This window comes from Aplysia californica, unplaced genomic scaffold (genome assembly GCF_000002075.1).
Source record: "Aplysia californica isolate F4 #8 unplaced genomic scaffold, AplCal3.0 scaffold00213, whole genome shotgun sequence".
Lineage (NCBI taxonomy): Eukaryota > Metazoa > Mollusca > Gastropoda > Aplysiida > Aplysiidae > Aplysia > Aplysia californica.
Window position 1 is genome coordinate 14,360 of NW_004797483.1, and position 16,503 is coordinate 30,862.

Genomic DNA, 16,503 nt, shown 5'->3' on the forward strand with positions numbered 1-16,503 from the left:
TGTGTGTGTGTGTGTGTGTGTTTGAGTGAGTTCAAGTTGTTTTGAAATACATATATGTGTATATATATATAAACATGTGTATGTGTATATTAGTATGAGTCAGCAAGTGTCCACTTTTGAATTTGAGTGTTTTTGTGTGAAAGTGTGTGAACAAGGACCCGTAAATTTACGTGTGTGTGTTTGTGTGTGTGTGTGTGTGTATGTGAGAGAGAGAGAGAGAGAGGGGGGGGAGAGAAAGAGAGGGAGATAGATAGAGAGAGAGGGAGATAGATAGAGAGAGAGGGAGATAGATAGAGAGAGAGGGAGAAAGATAGAGAGAGAGAGACAAGAGAGAGAGAGAGAGGAGAGAGAGAGAGAGAGAGAGAGAGGGAGGGAGACTGTGAGGGTTTTTTTGGTGTGGGAAATGAATTATGTGGCAAGAAGACACAAGAAAGAGACCTTCCCCCCCCTCCCTCACTCCACCACGCTTTAGCCTTGATGACAATGACTTCTATTCCAATGTTGGCACACAGTATCGTGTGACCTTTGACCTATGACTTCACCATCATGAATATGTTTGCATATGTTTAAATTATTACTGTTGATGTGACTATACTATTACCATGTCCTATGCCCGTTGTCACCAATTATTGAACTATGGTCTATTTTCACATATGACATATGATAATATGTTGTTGTTTTTTTTCTTTGTTTTTTTTTCATTCTGAAGCTGTGTTTTTCTCATGAATCTTCTGTACGTGGTTTTGATGGCGAAAAATCTGCATCCGATGTTGTAGATAGTGAGAGAGCTAAAGTGATGCTTTATTTGTGAGTGTGATTGTGTGTGTGTGAGTGATTGTGTGTGTGTGTGTGAGTGATTGTGTGTGTGATTGTGAGTGTGTGTGTGTATTTGTGCGGGTGTATGCTCCATGTACATAGCTGTGGCCTGTTTGACAGATTGGTGGAAAGAGAGAAGATTGCCCTAAAAAATGCGACGATCTGATACAGACATATCGAAAATCATTTCTTTGTTTGAATGAAAACATGTTCCAAGAACGGTCTTGTGTACAGCTTGTGCGTGTGTGTATGTATGCATTCGTACGTGTGTGTTTGTGTGTCTGTGCGTGCGTAAGTGTGTGTGTGTGTGTGCGTAGTATGTCTTAAAATGAGGATATTTGTACTTGAGAATGACAGAATTTCTTTTTTTATGTCTTTCTGTGCGCATGTGTACATGGACGATTTCATCTGTGTACGTTTTCAGGTGTGCATGCGTGTGTGTGTGTGTGCGCATGCATGTGTGTGTGTGTGTGCGTGCGCACATGTGTCTGTGTGTTTACACGTTTGCCTTGTGCGTCCGCAGACTAGCGGAGACGCTTCAGTAGATACACAGTTGACCCTGGCCCGCCTCCATGCCCGAACACACATTGTGGCTAGATCTAGCTTTGTTTGAATCATTCACATTTTTACAAGTCTTCATTTAATTTTAAGTTGCTAATAATGAACTCTCAAACTATTATTTGATTTTTAAGAATTGTCTTGTTTAGAAGGCACAAAAATTGTCCCCTTATTTATCGAGATTTCCCCTAACCGCAATGTCCATGCAATATATGTAGTTGTTAATGGCTCTGCTATGACCTTTTCTTCCTAATTGTTTCGTGTAGACCACCATCGTAAATTCCTACATTTTTAATTGACTGGTGAAGTGTATGTCGACTGTTTAGGGATCCGCCAAACGCCATATTGAAAAATGACAGTCGCGGATTGAAGTGACGTATGATACGTCTTTCTTACACTGAGCATTTGATATAGTTCCTTCACCTGGGTAACCTTTGCGCCTTGATTATGATTATTTCTTCAGTTCGACACGCGTGTCCCTATAATTGCTAAGGTTGTTTCATGAACATTCTTTTTGGGTTGTGTTTTTTGTTTTGTTTTGTTTTCTAATAGACCTTTTTGTGCACCAGGCACAAGTGGAGTGTGTGTGTACATTTGTGTGTCTGTACGTGTGCCTGATCACGAGATTGCTGCACTGGAACGTAAACAAAGACCCTTAACAACAGATTTCTACAACATAATTTTGTACAAATAATTCAGAGGTGTAACATGCTACACTGAGAGAAAATAAATTTTTTTGTAATAACACTACTGTGTTTGTTACCTTGAGTGTTTTTTTGGTGGGTTTTTTTGTGTGTTTTTTTATTTTTTAGCATCTGTCATTTCAGGTGGCAGTGGTGGTAGTCAAGTGGTTTGGCGACAGGATCCAAAAATGTGCGATTGCGGGTTCAAGGCTCAGCCCATCCTCCTATCATCAGAGATAAAAATGTTAAATTCGGAGGTCCAGTCTCTTACATAACCTAGTGTTGCAAGGGGTGACCTTTACAATTTCACACTATTTTTTATTTGGTCATTTCATGAACTAATAACCCACATAACACAAATGCTCTCCAAATAAAACCATGTTTTCATAAGATACTCCTACTTAAATTATACACATGCAAACCAAAAAAGAAAACCAGTGTTACAAAGTTCTTATCAAGATAGTCATGGACCTTTATTATAATAATACTTCTGTTTCCTGTCTGTTAAGCCAAAAACAGAGAGAATACTTTACGCAACAAAAAGCAAGTATGAGCTAGCAAGTTTACCTGCTACTCCGCACACTGTCTTGTTTACACACATAGATTTTTTAAAAAATGTAGATCTATGTGCTTACCTTCCCGTTGACACAAATTTAGATAATTTTATTATTTAGAAGGCAGGCTTCAACCCTGTCTGACAAGGCTGCACGGAATACAGCATCCTAGGAGAAAGACCAAGATACTCCATAAAAATTTCCCCCTCCCAATAAAATCACAAAGACAACGTGGGACATTGTACAAGACACTGTGAGATAAAATTGCTAGCCCATTCTTGCTTGTACCAGCTTGTATTTTTACAGCGTAAAATGTTCTACATATGTGTTCCTTCTAAGACATAACGAGCTGGTGCGCTCACATAAGCGTGAGCGCACCTGCTAACGCATAAACATCCTCCATCACTTTCTAGCTCTTTTTTAAAAATCTGCCAAACAAACTAGCATCATAGGAATGCCCAAACACAAAAGAGCACAAACAAAGCACATGTATTAATTATATCGCACTTCACATCTAGATAACTTTCACAACATTTATCAATGGGGAAGCCAGACAAGTACTGAGAATTATGTGTGATTTGAAATCTGACAACAATTGGAAATACTGTAAGCATTCTTTTTAAAAAATTGAAATTCTCCGAGACACTTATCACGAGATCTAAAACATTTGACAACAACAAGAAATCTCAATCTATTCTATGGCACACACTGTGACAAGCATTGGAAATTTCATTAAATGAAACATTTACTATGGCATTTTTACATACACTAAAAACCTAAATACACTCACTTTCAGAGGAGTGACAATTATTGGAAATTAATGAGACATTCATGATGACACTTTTACTACCCCTCAAAAAAACCCTAAAGACATTTACAATCAGAAGTGTGACAACCTAAAATATCAGATGATAACAAAAATAAAAATCTAAATTTAAGGAATACACAACACAGTCTGACAGTTGTTGGAAATGTGTTTGACATTTACAACCAGAGGTGTGACAATCACTGGAAATCTTCAGACGTGCGTTTCATGTACGGTATATTGTACAAACATACAAGGGGAGGTGAATTTCCTGAGTCAGTCGTGACACACACAAGCACAAAACATGACTACGGTATCGGAAACCAGACATACTGTCTTTTTTTATGAGCAAAGAACCATATTTAAATTGGAAGAGCACGACGTTAGAACAATGAACACATATTTCAAGAAGCTGAAGCTGCATGGTACCACTATTCATGGTAATAAGAGCTGATCTCTTAAAGCCCACTACACACTCACAGGCCATTTGGAAGAAAACCCAAACTGGGGTCTCAAAAAACTGACAAGAAGATGGCAAAAAGAGACAAAAGTAGATATTAGCCGAAGCAAAAAAGTTTGACGGTGCATTCCTCTCTGAGGATATATATATGTCACTAATTAGATACTTTTACTAATTGCAATGAGTTCACTTTCACTTTCAACAGTCGGTGGCAACGGCCTCTTTTGGAATTTGTCAACAGTATTGAAATAGAAAGCAGTACTTTGTGACAATGACTACAGACATAGTGAAAATTCAAGATATAAAGCTTGAAAATTAACAATTCTTCGTTGTGCTTATGACAAATTTGTTGATGCAAAGAAAGAAAGAGTCAACAGAAGAAGAAAACCCTGACAACTTCATTGTTGTTTCTGCCTCTTCGGCAATACCACACAGCCAAACATATACACAAAAATGGTATCAACTTCACACATGAGTTAAAAAAACAATGTCTTACTAAAGACAAACACACACACATATCATATAAGTATGTATGAGGACTTCATAGAAAGAAGAGAAATAGTCACACTTTCTCCAATTTGAGAACTCAAAAAGGAACGTCCTGTCTCCCAAGAGAAAACATTGTGACTTTCCACATATTCCTGCTGTTACGGCTCAGAATATCTGAGACTATGGCTGGTTTATAACATGAGATTCAGTGAGAGGAAAGAAAAGAAAAGATGTGAAGCACAAATGTATTGCTAAAAAAACAGCAACATGTGATTATGTCCAAAGTTTCACTGCAGTGATCTGTTATATATATTTTTTAAACCACCCACACACGTGCACACACATACACGCACGTGCACACACACACACACACACATACCCACATTCATAAAGGTGTACACGGACATAAATTGCCAAAAAATTTCCAGGATGGAAGAATATGAGACAAGTTCTGTTATCTAGCCCCAGCAGCAGACAGCAATACATGTATAATCATTAAATACAAAATGAGGCGAGTCACTCGATAATAAAAAGAAGGGAAAAAATAAAAACAACAACAATAATAATAACAATAATAACATAATAATAATAGTAATAATAATAAACCTATAAATTACAATAATAATATAAATTATAGTCAAGTAATAATTTTATATAATAATAATAATACTAACAATAATGCCTTTATGTAGCACATATCCACACTCTACAGCATGCTCCATGCACTTACAACTATTGGACTGGACATTGGACACACGTCAAAGTATTTGTATCCGAGTATGGAAGACTCTGTATATGAATCAACTGAGCAAAAAATTTAAAAGGAACTTAAAGAAAAAAAGGAATGTTCTTGTAATGTCCATTACCATTAGGTAAACCATCTCTATTGCCTTAGTAATTAGGAAACCTGGCAACTGGTAACCACTGGCAACTCGTAACCAAGCCGCGTTCGTGGTTACGTAATTGTTGTCTTAGATATAATCGTCATAGAATTTAGAGACGAGAATTTTCAGTAATAAAGCGTACGTCCACCGGTACAGTCGTATCTGGCTCCTGCTGCTTTCAATGTCTGTCTAGATCTAGATGTCGTGATGGAGATGTCCTGACAGTATAGTTCTGTTTATGACAATGAGTAATTCTAGGCGAAAGCAGCCTATTTGGCCGTGATGGGTCAGGTGGAACATTTTGAAGTCAAAGACAAAACTAGATCTCTAGCTCATCTCTTAGATTTGCATTTCTGACAACTGGGATTCCTTGATGTTCAAGGCCTTTATGTCTCTTCAAGAGTATTGAACTCACCAAAAAGTTTTTACCACTTTGAATACGATACATTTTGCATTTTCTGGTGGGTCATGAAGAGAAAAACTGCAATTCCATGACGTCTAGGTACATTAATATGGCACTGAAGTGGTTAAACTTTCCTTTAAAAAAATGTTAATACAAGAAATAATAAATGCTTCTGTAAAACTCTAACCACTTTTTCTGAGATAGTCATTATCTAAAAATATCATATTTGTGAAAGTTCCGTCACTTTGGTCGTCTTAAACTTTCGAACCACTTATCTTTCGAATTTGAAAAAAATAACAGCGGTTCAGAATCATTTAAAGGGTGCACAGTTATATTAAGGAGTCTGAAGTCACTGTCGTTTAATTTACAGTTCATTAGTTTCGTTTAGATTTAATCTTGGGAAAGTCCGTCTTCTAAGACGCCATTGTAAACAAGTGAGGCTTCTGTTCACAAGCAGAGCATACTGAATCCACCATGATTTGATGATCGATTTTTGTGAGTCCATTCATCGAGCGGGTACCCAGCTAGTATTCAACAGTCCGTGGTAATTGAACTCCACCAAACAACTGTTGATACCAAGGAGCTTTAAGGTCCGCATCAATCACTCATTTCCAGCTTAATTCTGCTCACACAGACCTTTATAAAAAAGACTGTAAATAAAATGTCAAGATCTTAGTAAATTACTTTCAGCTAAAACATACACAAGGTACCTTTGAAAACAACAATGTCTACCACACGAAGTACAACTTAAAAACAATTCTTAATAAATCAGCTAAAAATATCTACATCAAAGAAAACAGTACAAAATCTCTTTCTAAAAAGATATTAAAAAAGTGAGCATTTTTTGCTAAAACTTTTTCACTTCTGGTGTAAAACTTCGTAGATCTCAATACATATAAAAATAATCTCTTATGGCATAGAAAAGACTAAACGGTAGGCCTACATAGGCTACAATGTGAACACATCAATAAAGCACACTGACTTCAACACATCTCCACAACAAACAAACAAACAAAAATGCCAGATTCATTGCGAGGTTAAGTGTGTAAATAATAATTTGATCATATCAACTGTTTAAAAATGACTCAATACAAAGTTTGGGCACCAGACTGAGATTTAAAAAAGTTTTTCGCTCCCACTTTTCTCACTTGTCTACAGCAGTGCTTGCCAACCTTGTCGATATCTCCCACCTGTGGGTGGTTTGGTCATTTTCGTTTTAGTACAGGTTTTACGGCCCTCACAACTGCATAAGGTCATATGAGCGCCAAGGAGTGGATGTCAACAGAGAAGTCCATACAAGGAATCAGGCTTACTCTGCTCACCTCTCTAGCTTCAACAGCACAAAGTCTGCTTCGACTATCCAGGCACCCCGGAAATAGCAGGTCACATGAGTGTGACAAACATACAAAAAAAGTAGAGGACAAATGACGATAGTAAGGATTGGGAAAGAAAAAGCAGCAGTTCCCGGTTGCAGTTCAGGCAGTTATGAGCATAACATTGATGAATCAGCCCTTTTACAATTCCACTGTGCATAAGAATATGTTAATGTCCCCCCTTTGGGAATGGCCTAAAGACACTTCAGTCAGTAGCACCGCCCCGGGCGGTATGTTTTGGTCATTTAGATGGGCGGTGGGAACTCCAGGGCAGTGACAGGTATTGTTAAATACCCCGCTTGGAAATACATGTAGGTGGGTGGTAACAATGTTTTAGCCTCTTAGAGGCAGCAAGAGTGGAAACTGGCTAAATAAAGATTGACAAGCAATTGTCTAAAATATACGCAAACATAAATATATGCCAATTCTAATGTACTATCTGCCAGCATTATAATCATCCCCAATAGTCAATAGATTATAAAATGAAAGGAGAAACTACCGACGAAAATATAAATCATTAAATTACTGAAAGAACGCAGCTTAGCATTTACGGAAATCATACAGAATGTACAGAATCTTGCTCACGGAGGACAAAAACTTTGTTGCCATTTTGGTGACAGGAGAAATCTATGTCACAGCACAGTGTTTTCAATAGCAAATACTCATATAGTACACTTCACTTAACTTACAGTATCTCACTCATCCCCCCAAACAACTCGAGCCGAGTATAGAAACTCAGTACATGTAATGTAACCCCCTTGACAAATTACAGGCTCAGAGTAAAAATAAACTTATTTGTTTAGCAGGAATTTGCAAAAGGTGGAACATTTTAACATTGAATGCAAAACCTGTCAGAAAACAAAGTCACAGGCAGCTAAAGCCGTCAATAGCCACCCATTCCTTCACACTCCCTCAAAGCAAAATGAAAAAAAAAAAATTTTAATGGCACAAAAAAACAACTAAATACTTTTTTTCTCAAAGAATTTTGCTAGACACTGCTGAAGCTGCAGAAATGTTACAAATGTCAAAAACGGCAGAAATCAGTTAAAAAGACTAAAAGCATGAACTTATCAAACAAATGAAGCATACATAACCTTTACAAAGTACTTTCAAATATCTAAGCACTAACTTTTCATGATATGACTCACATTCTGTTAAAAGTTTCAAAGAATAGTATGATACTCTACCAATGTTAAAATTGAAACAATACATTAGCACACTATGGGACCCACGTATGTTTCCCTGAGAGACATCAAAACACTCATCAAAAGCAACACTGAGGGGACATCTCTAGGCCCTAAGACCATGGCAAACTGAGAGATATGGCTTTCCACAACCGTAGCAACATTAACAACAACAACAACATACAAATCTGGTAAAAATAAAGTATAAAATCCCTTAACACTTCATGACGATCATAACCAGCTATTTCCTGTTCCAGTAAGACAAAGCTGCAATGCCACCATGACACCAGACCTGTGCACTAGTTCAAGCACGTTCAAAATAGGGGGGAGGGTGGGCTTTACTTTACTTTTACGACACATCGTTCTTTCACAACTTCAGGAAAAAAATCGCTGAATAACTGTATCCTGCCTTATCAACTTCAGGACAAAAATTCCAGCATAACTGTAGCCTTCTTTTTCAATCAGGATAAAAATGCTGAATTACTGTAAAGAATTCTTTCAGGAACACCCCCTGTAATTACCTTTCTCCTGCACGTAGCGTTAAAAGCGAGAACCGCCGTTTATCCCATGCTCGAAACATTTACATTCCAGGCACCAGCCAGCTTCATGTTATGACACACATCTGACTATGAAAAGTTGAGGTCTTATGGCTTCAAAGACGGGCAGGGAGAGCTTGTGTTTTATCTAGGTCAGCACTACAACAAGCCATAATGCCAAAATAAAAAGATATATATGGCACAAGGACAAGAGGTATTAACTCTTTGGGTAGCATGGCCTATATTGCCAACAAGCTGATCAACTGTTCTAAGGTCAGCGTGTAAAATTTTTCAGGAGAGAGAAAAAACTGTTTCATTCTTTCAACAAATGTACCCGCATCAAGAATCTTTTCTTGCTTTTTTCAACATTTAGAATTTGAATTCCCACAAATTATTTCTCAAGCACACACAACCTACACCACAGTTTATGAAACTGCAATTTTTTTAAATTTCAAAATTTTGGACTTCACACATCTGAACAGCTGGCTGGCAAGAGGTATTATCTCTTTCGGAAGTGCGGACTGTGTGTAGCTAAAATGGCTGATTTTGAATAACCCTTTTTTAACTAACATTTCCAGGTTCTGGTCAGTTTCAACTATAATATTGTTCACCAGGTCAGTTCGTTTTTTTGTGCATTTTTTTTTTAGCTTTTTGCCCATTCAGTTTCTCCTTGAACACTTTGACTTCTTGATTTGAGTTGCCCAGTGTCATGGGGTTCTAATGCAGTAGCACCCCTTTCAACATTCGCAAATGACTCGAATTTGCAAATTTCTTTTAAAATTGCAAACATTGCGAAATTCAAGTGGTGTGCAAAAAAATCAGGAATACAGTAATCAGCAACCTTGGAAAAGTCCTCCCAGGAAGGTAACCCCTGACCATAGAGCTAACAATCAACACTTTGGCTAGAAGCAGAATTTTTCACCTTATGAGATCCAAACTCAAAATCTCTCAGATCTCGGCCCGCAGTCTCGGTGCGGAGTCCGAATGTGACAAGACACTGGACCACAAACACAGATCCCCACACCACGGGATACAGCCAGGGGAGAGAACTGGACAGGAGAGTTGCCCCAACAAACGGAGTGACCAGCCCTGGGACCTCGATAACGATATTCATCCAGGCCATGGCTGTGCTGCGGAGGTCAGTTGGGTACACCTCCGGGGTGTACGTGTTCAGGATGGAATAAATGGGCACCATACTGAAGTAACAAATTATGATGAGCACCGACTTAAACTCGTGCTCCGGAATAAAGCTAAATATCAACAGAGACAGGGCAGTCAAGACCGAGAAGAACCTCAACGTGCGAATCCGGCCCAACATATACTTCTCCACAAGCAACATGGCGAGAAACAGGCCAGGGATCTCGCCGATGAACACGGAGAACATGTTGAAGTACGGGTCAGCCCCGAGGCGAGCCATGTACTCGGGCAGGTAGACGGTCACTCCCCAGTAGCCCGTGGCCTGGAGGAACCAGGTCACGGAGAAGAAAAACGTTCGCGACCGTAGCTCCTTGGAGAACAGGTGCAGCACGTGCCCGCCTCGCTTCTGTCGCGGGGTGCACACAATCTTGTCTGAAACATAGCAAAACAGGTTAAAATTAAAAGCTATTTTTCAACATTTCATCACTGTCATACGAGGGGGGTTCAATAAGTCATTGGTCTGAGTATGTGGGAATCATGGTAGAGTAATGAAACTTCGCTACCCTTAAGACAATTTCTTAGGAACACACCATGCAAGTTTTCATGAAAATCTGACAATGATAAGCCACTAGTCAGCGTGTTCAAGGAAACCGTGCACAAAAACATTTGTTTTTCTTTACTGAAGCTGTGCCATGGCCATGGAGCCTGTTGAGTAGCGCTCAGTTATCACATTTTTACACTTACAAGGAAAATTCCCTTCTGATGTTTTTCAGGAAATGGTCCAAGTTAATGGTGACAAACGTCCTCGTTATAATACTGTGACATACTAGGTAAAAAAATTCAAATCTGGGATTCCTGTCGGTGATGAATGAAAATCGTGAAGGGTGCCCATCCTTTGTGGTAACTGAAGAGAATGTGTCTATAGTGAAGAAACTGGTTCTACAAAACCAATGTATAACTATTAAACAGCTTTTAAGTGAAACGAAAATGAGTGTAGGGTTAATTGAAACGATTCTCCATTACCATCATAACATGAAAAAGGTGTCTGCATAGTGGGTACCCCGCCTTTTGACCAGTGAGCAAAAGAAGCAGTGGGTTGAGTCCTGCAAAACTCTCCTTCGAATAGAGTCCAGGGACACAAAGTTCTTTAAAAACATGGTGACTATGAATGAAACATGGACTTATCATTTTGATTCAGAACAAAAAATGTCTTCCATGCAATGGAAAACCCCTTTTTCTCCCTCAACAAGGAAGGCAAAAGTAACAGCGTCAAGTGGAATGATCATGTCGTCATGTCTCTGGGATTGTGAAGGTATCATCATGACTGACTACCTAAAAAATGGAAAAACTGTCACAGGAGACTACTACTTGGGTTTGCTGATAAAATTGTTTGCGGTCCAAATTGGTGAGAAAAAGGTGCGGAAAACTCCGTAATGGGACCCTCCTACTGCATGACAACGCCCCTGAGCGGAGGGAACAACAAGCAGTCCAGACAGCAGAACAGTACAGATTTGAAATCCTGCCACACCCACTTTATTCACCAGACCTAGCCCCCTCAGACTTTTTTCTATTTCCTAATCTAAAAAAAATCACACAAAAGACATCGTTTCGGTCACAACGAGGACACCATTGAAGCTGTTGAAGACTGGTTAGGGGCCCATTCTGGGTCATTTTACTCTCAAGGACTTTTGAAGGTCAAAGAGAGGAGGCAGAAATGTATTATTAAGCATGGAGAAATAAAAGTATGTGTGTCAAGTTACAAAGCTCTATCTTTATTCCTTCATATTTAGACCATATACTTCTTGAACCCCTCGTAATATAACTGTCGGAGTCATTTTTTACTGTTTCCACAAACTTAATAAAACAGTACTGAGCTAGGTCAAGCTTATAACTTATCATATTTACACCAAGACATACACTTATGATGTTGAGTTTAAGTAAATAAGATCCACATGGGTACAATAGATTAAATTAAGTGCTGGCAAAAAGACAGAGACAAACAGACAGGATAGGAAAGAAGTAGGATTTATCAGTAGTTAGTAACTCTATCCTGGATAAAAACCAGGAATATGCACGCACCACAAATGGTACAGAAGTATACCAGCTAACCTTTGAGTCCACTATCATCATTTAAAACAGAAACAGTTTTTCTGCCTGTTGAAATTCAAGGTTAGAGCATAATATTTACCATTGATTTGTATTAAAAATATTATCATTATAGAGTAGGTGCTGGACTAGAAAATGATATACAGAAAAGTGGAAAAACATGGAATATTGTCAAGAAGCTAGCCCACGACAGGAAAATGTGGAGAGTTTGTCGCTGGCTATGCTCGGATCCACGATGAGAAAGGCAATGATGATGATGATGATGATATGATGATAATGAAGATGATGATGATGATAATAAAAATAATGATGATGATAATGATGATGATATTGATGATATTGATGATGAAGATGATGATGATGATGATGATGATGATAATGATGATTATGATGAAGCAGCACTTACCCAGACTTGGAAGTTCGCACTTGTTGATCTCGGCCATCCTCCGCAGCACGGCGATCGCTTTGTCCCGTTGACCGCGGCTCACCAGGAAGCGAGGACTCTCGAAGAAGGCAAACGGCTGGTAGGCCAGCAGCAGCACCGCGGGCAGCGCACAGACGCCAACGAACCAGCGCCAGCCCCAGCGCGGGAGAATGAGCCAGGCGAACCCTCCGGCCAGCACTGCCCCCAGGGCCCCGCACAGCGTCACCACCACCAGGATCGTCCCTCGCTGTTGGCGAGGCAGGAACTCTGGGAAGTTACATGCAATGAATTATAGTGGGGTCCACTTGATTAAACTAATATGGTTCATCCTAGAACAGCAGTAACCAAAAGAAAATTATTTTTTTAACCTTCTAATTGAACGACTTCTGTAAACCGAAAACTCACCTAAACCAAAGAAAATCACTTCCATTTAAGTTGACTTCACTGAATAATGGGCCCACACTTTCTTCAGTATTTCCCTATTGGCAAGTATAGTATTGGTGGTGTTATGCTCTAACCTTGTAAATGGAGGAAAGACGCCAGTTCTTTTTTAATTCTAATACCATTGCAAGGTCAATCTGTGAGTCTTTTTAAAAAAACAAGGAGTCAGAAGGCACTATATATAGTACAAAAGTACTTTGAGTTTAACTTTTGTGTCTTTTCTTATCATTTAAATCAGAAGATTTTTTTTGTCTGTTGTACGATTTTCTAGAAATCAGTTACATGGTCAGAGTGTAACACCATCAATGCAGTAAGGGAAAAAAACTTAGATGAATAAAAACTTTTCATTCTGATCAAAAGTTTGAAAAAGAAAGATCACTTTTCTCTCACCCCCCCCCCCCCCCCACCCTTTCCCACCCTCCCCTACCTCTCCCCCTCTTTCTCTCTCTCTCTCCTTCTCCCTCTCCCCCCACCCCCCCTCCTCCCAACAGAATGTAGAATTCAAAACAAAAAGTACCCAAGAGCAGCACAAATCCCACAGCCTCGAAGGCTCCTGTCCCGATGGTGACCAGACAGCGGAACACAATGAAGACAGGGAACGACGGAGCAAAGGCTGAGACCACTCCAAAAATAGCGATGACCAGGATGCCAAACAGAAACGGTAGCTGTCGGCCATATCGGTCACTGACCGTCCCGAAGACAAAGCCTCCGACGATACCAGCAATGCCAGTACTGAGGACAGAAATATGACAACAACAAAATTAGAAAGCCTTGTATGTTTGAGTAAAGAGATGCACATGGACACAACAATGAACACTTAATGCAAGAAAGACAAAGTGAGAGAGACAGAAAAAAACAAAGGGAAAGAAAAGAACAGGATCTACAAGTGGCATCTTCCAACCATCTGCTGAGACAATTTTATTCATATAATTGCACTTAGAGAAAATACCAATGGAACGTAAAAAGTCACTTCACTTCTACCACTGCTGAATGGCATGCTCCAAGCTTCACTTTTTCATTTCATAAAAATCTCTTGATACGCACACACACACTAACACATGGGTGCCTCGAGCGCCGTAAAACCTCTACTAAAACAAACAAACAATAACACACGTATACAATATTTCGTGAAACGCAAACAAGAATAAAGCATTTGGTATTCCTTTGAGGACATACAACGCAAATCTTACATTGGAGGTCAATCCTCCTCTGTCATGACAGCACTCAGACATGAATGCTCTACTGTGATTTTGTTTGTTCAGAGAAGTTACAAACTACTACTAAGCTTTCACTAGCATTTCTTAGCCCTTTCATTTCAATTGGGTAGTTTGTCCACCTCTTCTATTCCTTTTCATTGACGTCAAAATTAACATACTATTTTCACCTCAGCAATTTCTGGCTTAGGCAAACTGACTTGCTGACGGACAAAAAGTGAAAGAACCCACCTGAACGGTAACCACGGAAAGTCCATATCCCTCAGGTTCCATTCCTCTTTCACTGGCGAGCTCAGAAAGATGAAGAGCATCATCTCCGAACACACGGCAAAGTATCCCCAGCCGACCAGCGCAAGCATCCGCCAGTGGAACTGACCCACTTTGATGCTGGACAAAACATTGTCCAGTTCATTGCTGTTCTCTCCGGCCCCCGCCCCATTTCGGACTTCAGTGAGAAGGGCTGTGGTGCTGCATTTCTCGTCTGAGTCTGTTGTCAACGTACAAGAAATTGCCAGACTTCCGTCTGTCTTTGTAGAATCTGCCGTGACCTCTCTGTCAGTTTCAATTTCCTGCGTGGCCATTCCAGGTCTGCAAAACAAAAAGTGGGATGAGTCATGACGGTGCATACTTTAATTTCTAAAGCAATTAGATTCCCCAAAGGTTAGACTGTACAGAGAAAAAATAATTGGGAAGTTCATCTGCGCCCTGTTTCTCTTCACTAACGTTAACTACCTAATCTCACCGCGGTCATTTGTGACTTTTGCAGAACTACACCTCAGCAACAATCTTTTCAATGAAACACAGTTACCGACAATAGTCTTAATAAACTAGTATGCTATTATTAATGGCATTCCTTAATTAACCCTTTCTTGTACCTAGTGAGTATCAACTTCCTGGAGACAAAGTAAAGTCACAAAGTTTATTGGTTATTGCACAAATTTAATGCTCTCAAAGACACAAATGGGTCATTCAAAGGCCGCACACTGTGTGGTTAACAGGTCTATATTTCAATTATAATAATTATTATATATTTATTAAAAGAATGCACAATAATATGTAGAAAATCCAAACAAGAAAGAAATTTCATCTGCTTTATAATTTATTATTAACTCAAAAGACCCTGTAAACTTTTTTGTAACATTCTGAGACATTCAATTTTCTATTTTTTGCGAAGCATTTAACGCAAGCTGATATTTTATGTGCGCTCAAACACTAACATGCTGGCATGGTCTTTCACGATCTAAGCCTAGTACCCATCACCATCTGGGTGAGAGGAGGAAATTGTGCAGTGTCTTTGCCAAGGACACACAGATATGCCGTGTCTTTGCCAAGGACACACAGATGTGCCGTGTCTTTGCCAAGGACACACAGATGTGCCGTGTCTTTGCCAAGGACACACAGACAAGTTTTTTCCCAAGACCATACAGTTGAGGGTCTCTCAGGCTAAACACGAGACTGACGATTAACGATGAGACTCATTACTAGAAGAAAGGATGATCATTTTTATCTTAACGAAGTAGCTAAGCTTTAAAAAACGAGGTAAGTGCGAAAACACATTATCAGTACTTTGAAGAAACATCAGTCTATACCTTAACTTTTCACTTTTCTACTGCCAAAGATCAGGGACTGTATACTATATATCACATCCCTTTAACTCAAGCAATTTGTCAAATTTGAAAACAGCAGAATCCAAGCCACCGCAGCCTCAAACTGCAGGTTCTTTGCAAAAATACTAACTGATTAAAGAACTTATGGATGTGAAGCAGGGGCAATTAAATTAATTAATGCTGAGTGGAATTATTCATATATACATGATGTGCATATATTGAAACCTGATATCTCTTGTTACCTGAACTTTCCAACTGTGTCAACCTGTGCCGTGTCACAGCTGAGCAAGCGCTTGATTTTTTAATGAGGTTTGAATGCACCGATATTCCACCCACGTGGGAAATGAAAGTCTAGACACAAAATCTACCAATAAACAGGTCCAGTTTCACTACGTTCAATCTGAAGAATACTACAATTTCACAACTGTCACTAAAAATTAAATATAGATAGTTCTTATGGGATCCCAAAAAAAAATATTAACAACATACTACAGATTGCCTTTAAGCCTACGTTTAAAACATAAGCCACTCCATTTACCCCACGATATTGTTTTTCTCACTTCCTGATACCGTATCATTAAATGTACAATTAGATCTATACTATACTGTCCTGAATGTAAGATTTGTAAATTTCATTTTGACCCCTCCCTTTCTTCTGGGGGTCTGCTCAGTTTTTTTAAAATTCTCCACAAAGTGTCATTTCCTCTCTATACTCCCTCCACAAGTGTCAAACATGCGATAAAGGAAGTCAGTTTACTTGACGTTCTACGGCTGGACCCATCTGAAAATTTGTGACAAGGATTGGTTTACATTTGGGCCTATATATATA

At 39.2% G+C, this 16,503-nt stretch overlaps 1 protein-coding gene across 1 annotated transcript in view; it reads right to left on the minus strand.

Moving 5' to 3' along the window:
* Positions 1 to 7,992: 7,992 nt before the first annotated feature.
* Positions 7,993 to 16,503, minus strand: part of LOC101848523 (organic cation/carnitine transporter 7) — a 12,662-nt gene continuing 4,151 nt past the window's right edge. The window contains exons 2-5 of the mRNA XM_005099421.3: positions 14,299 to 14,655; positions 13,371 to 13,585; positions 12,395 to 12,679; positions 7,993 to 10,314 (exon numbers count right to left, since the gene is read on the minus strand). Coding sequence (XP_005099478.1) covers positions 9,629 to 10,314; positions 12,395 to 12,679; positions 13,371 to 13,585; positions 14,299 to 14,648 — 1,536 coding nt within the window. The 5' untranslated portion in view covers positions 14,649 to 14,655 and the 3' untranslated portion in view covers positions 7,993 to 9,628. The remainder of the gene's footprint in view (positions 10,315 to 12,394; positions 12,680 to 13,370; positions 13,586 to 14,298; positions 14,656 to 16,503) is intronic.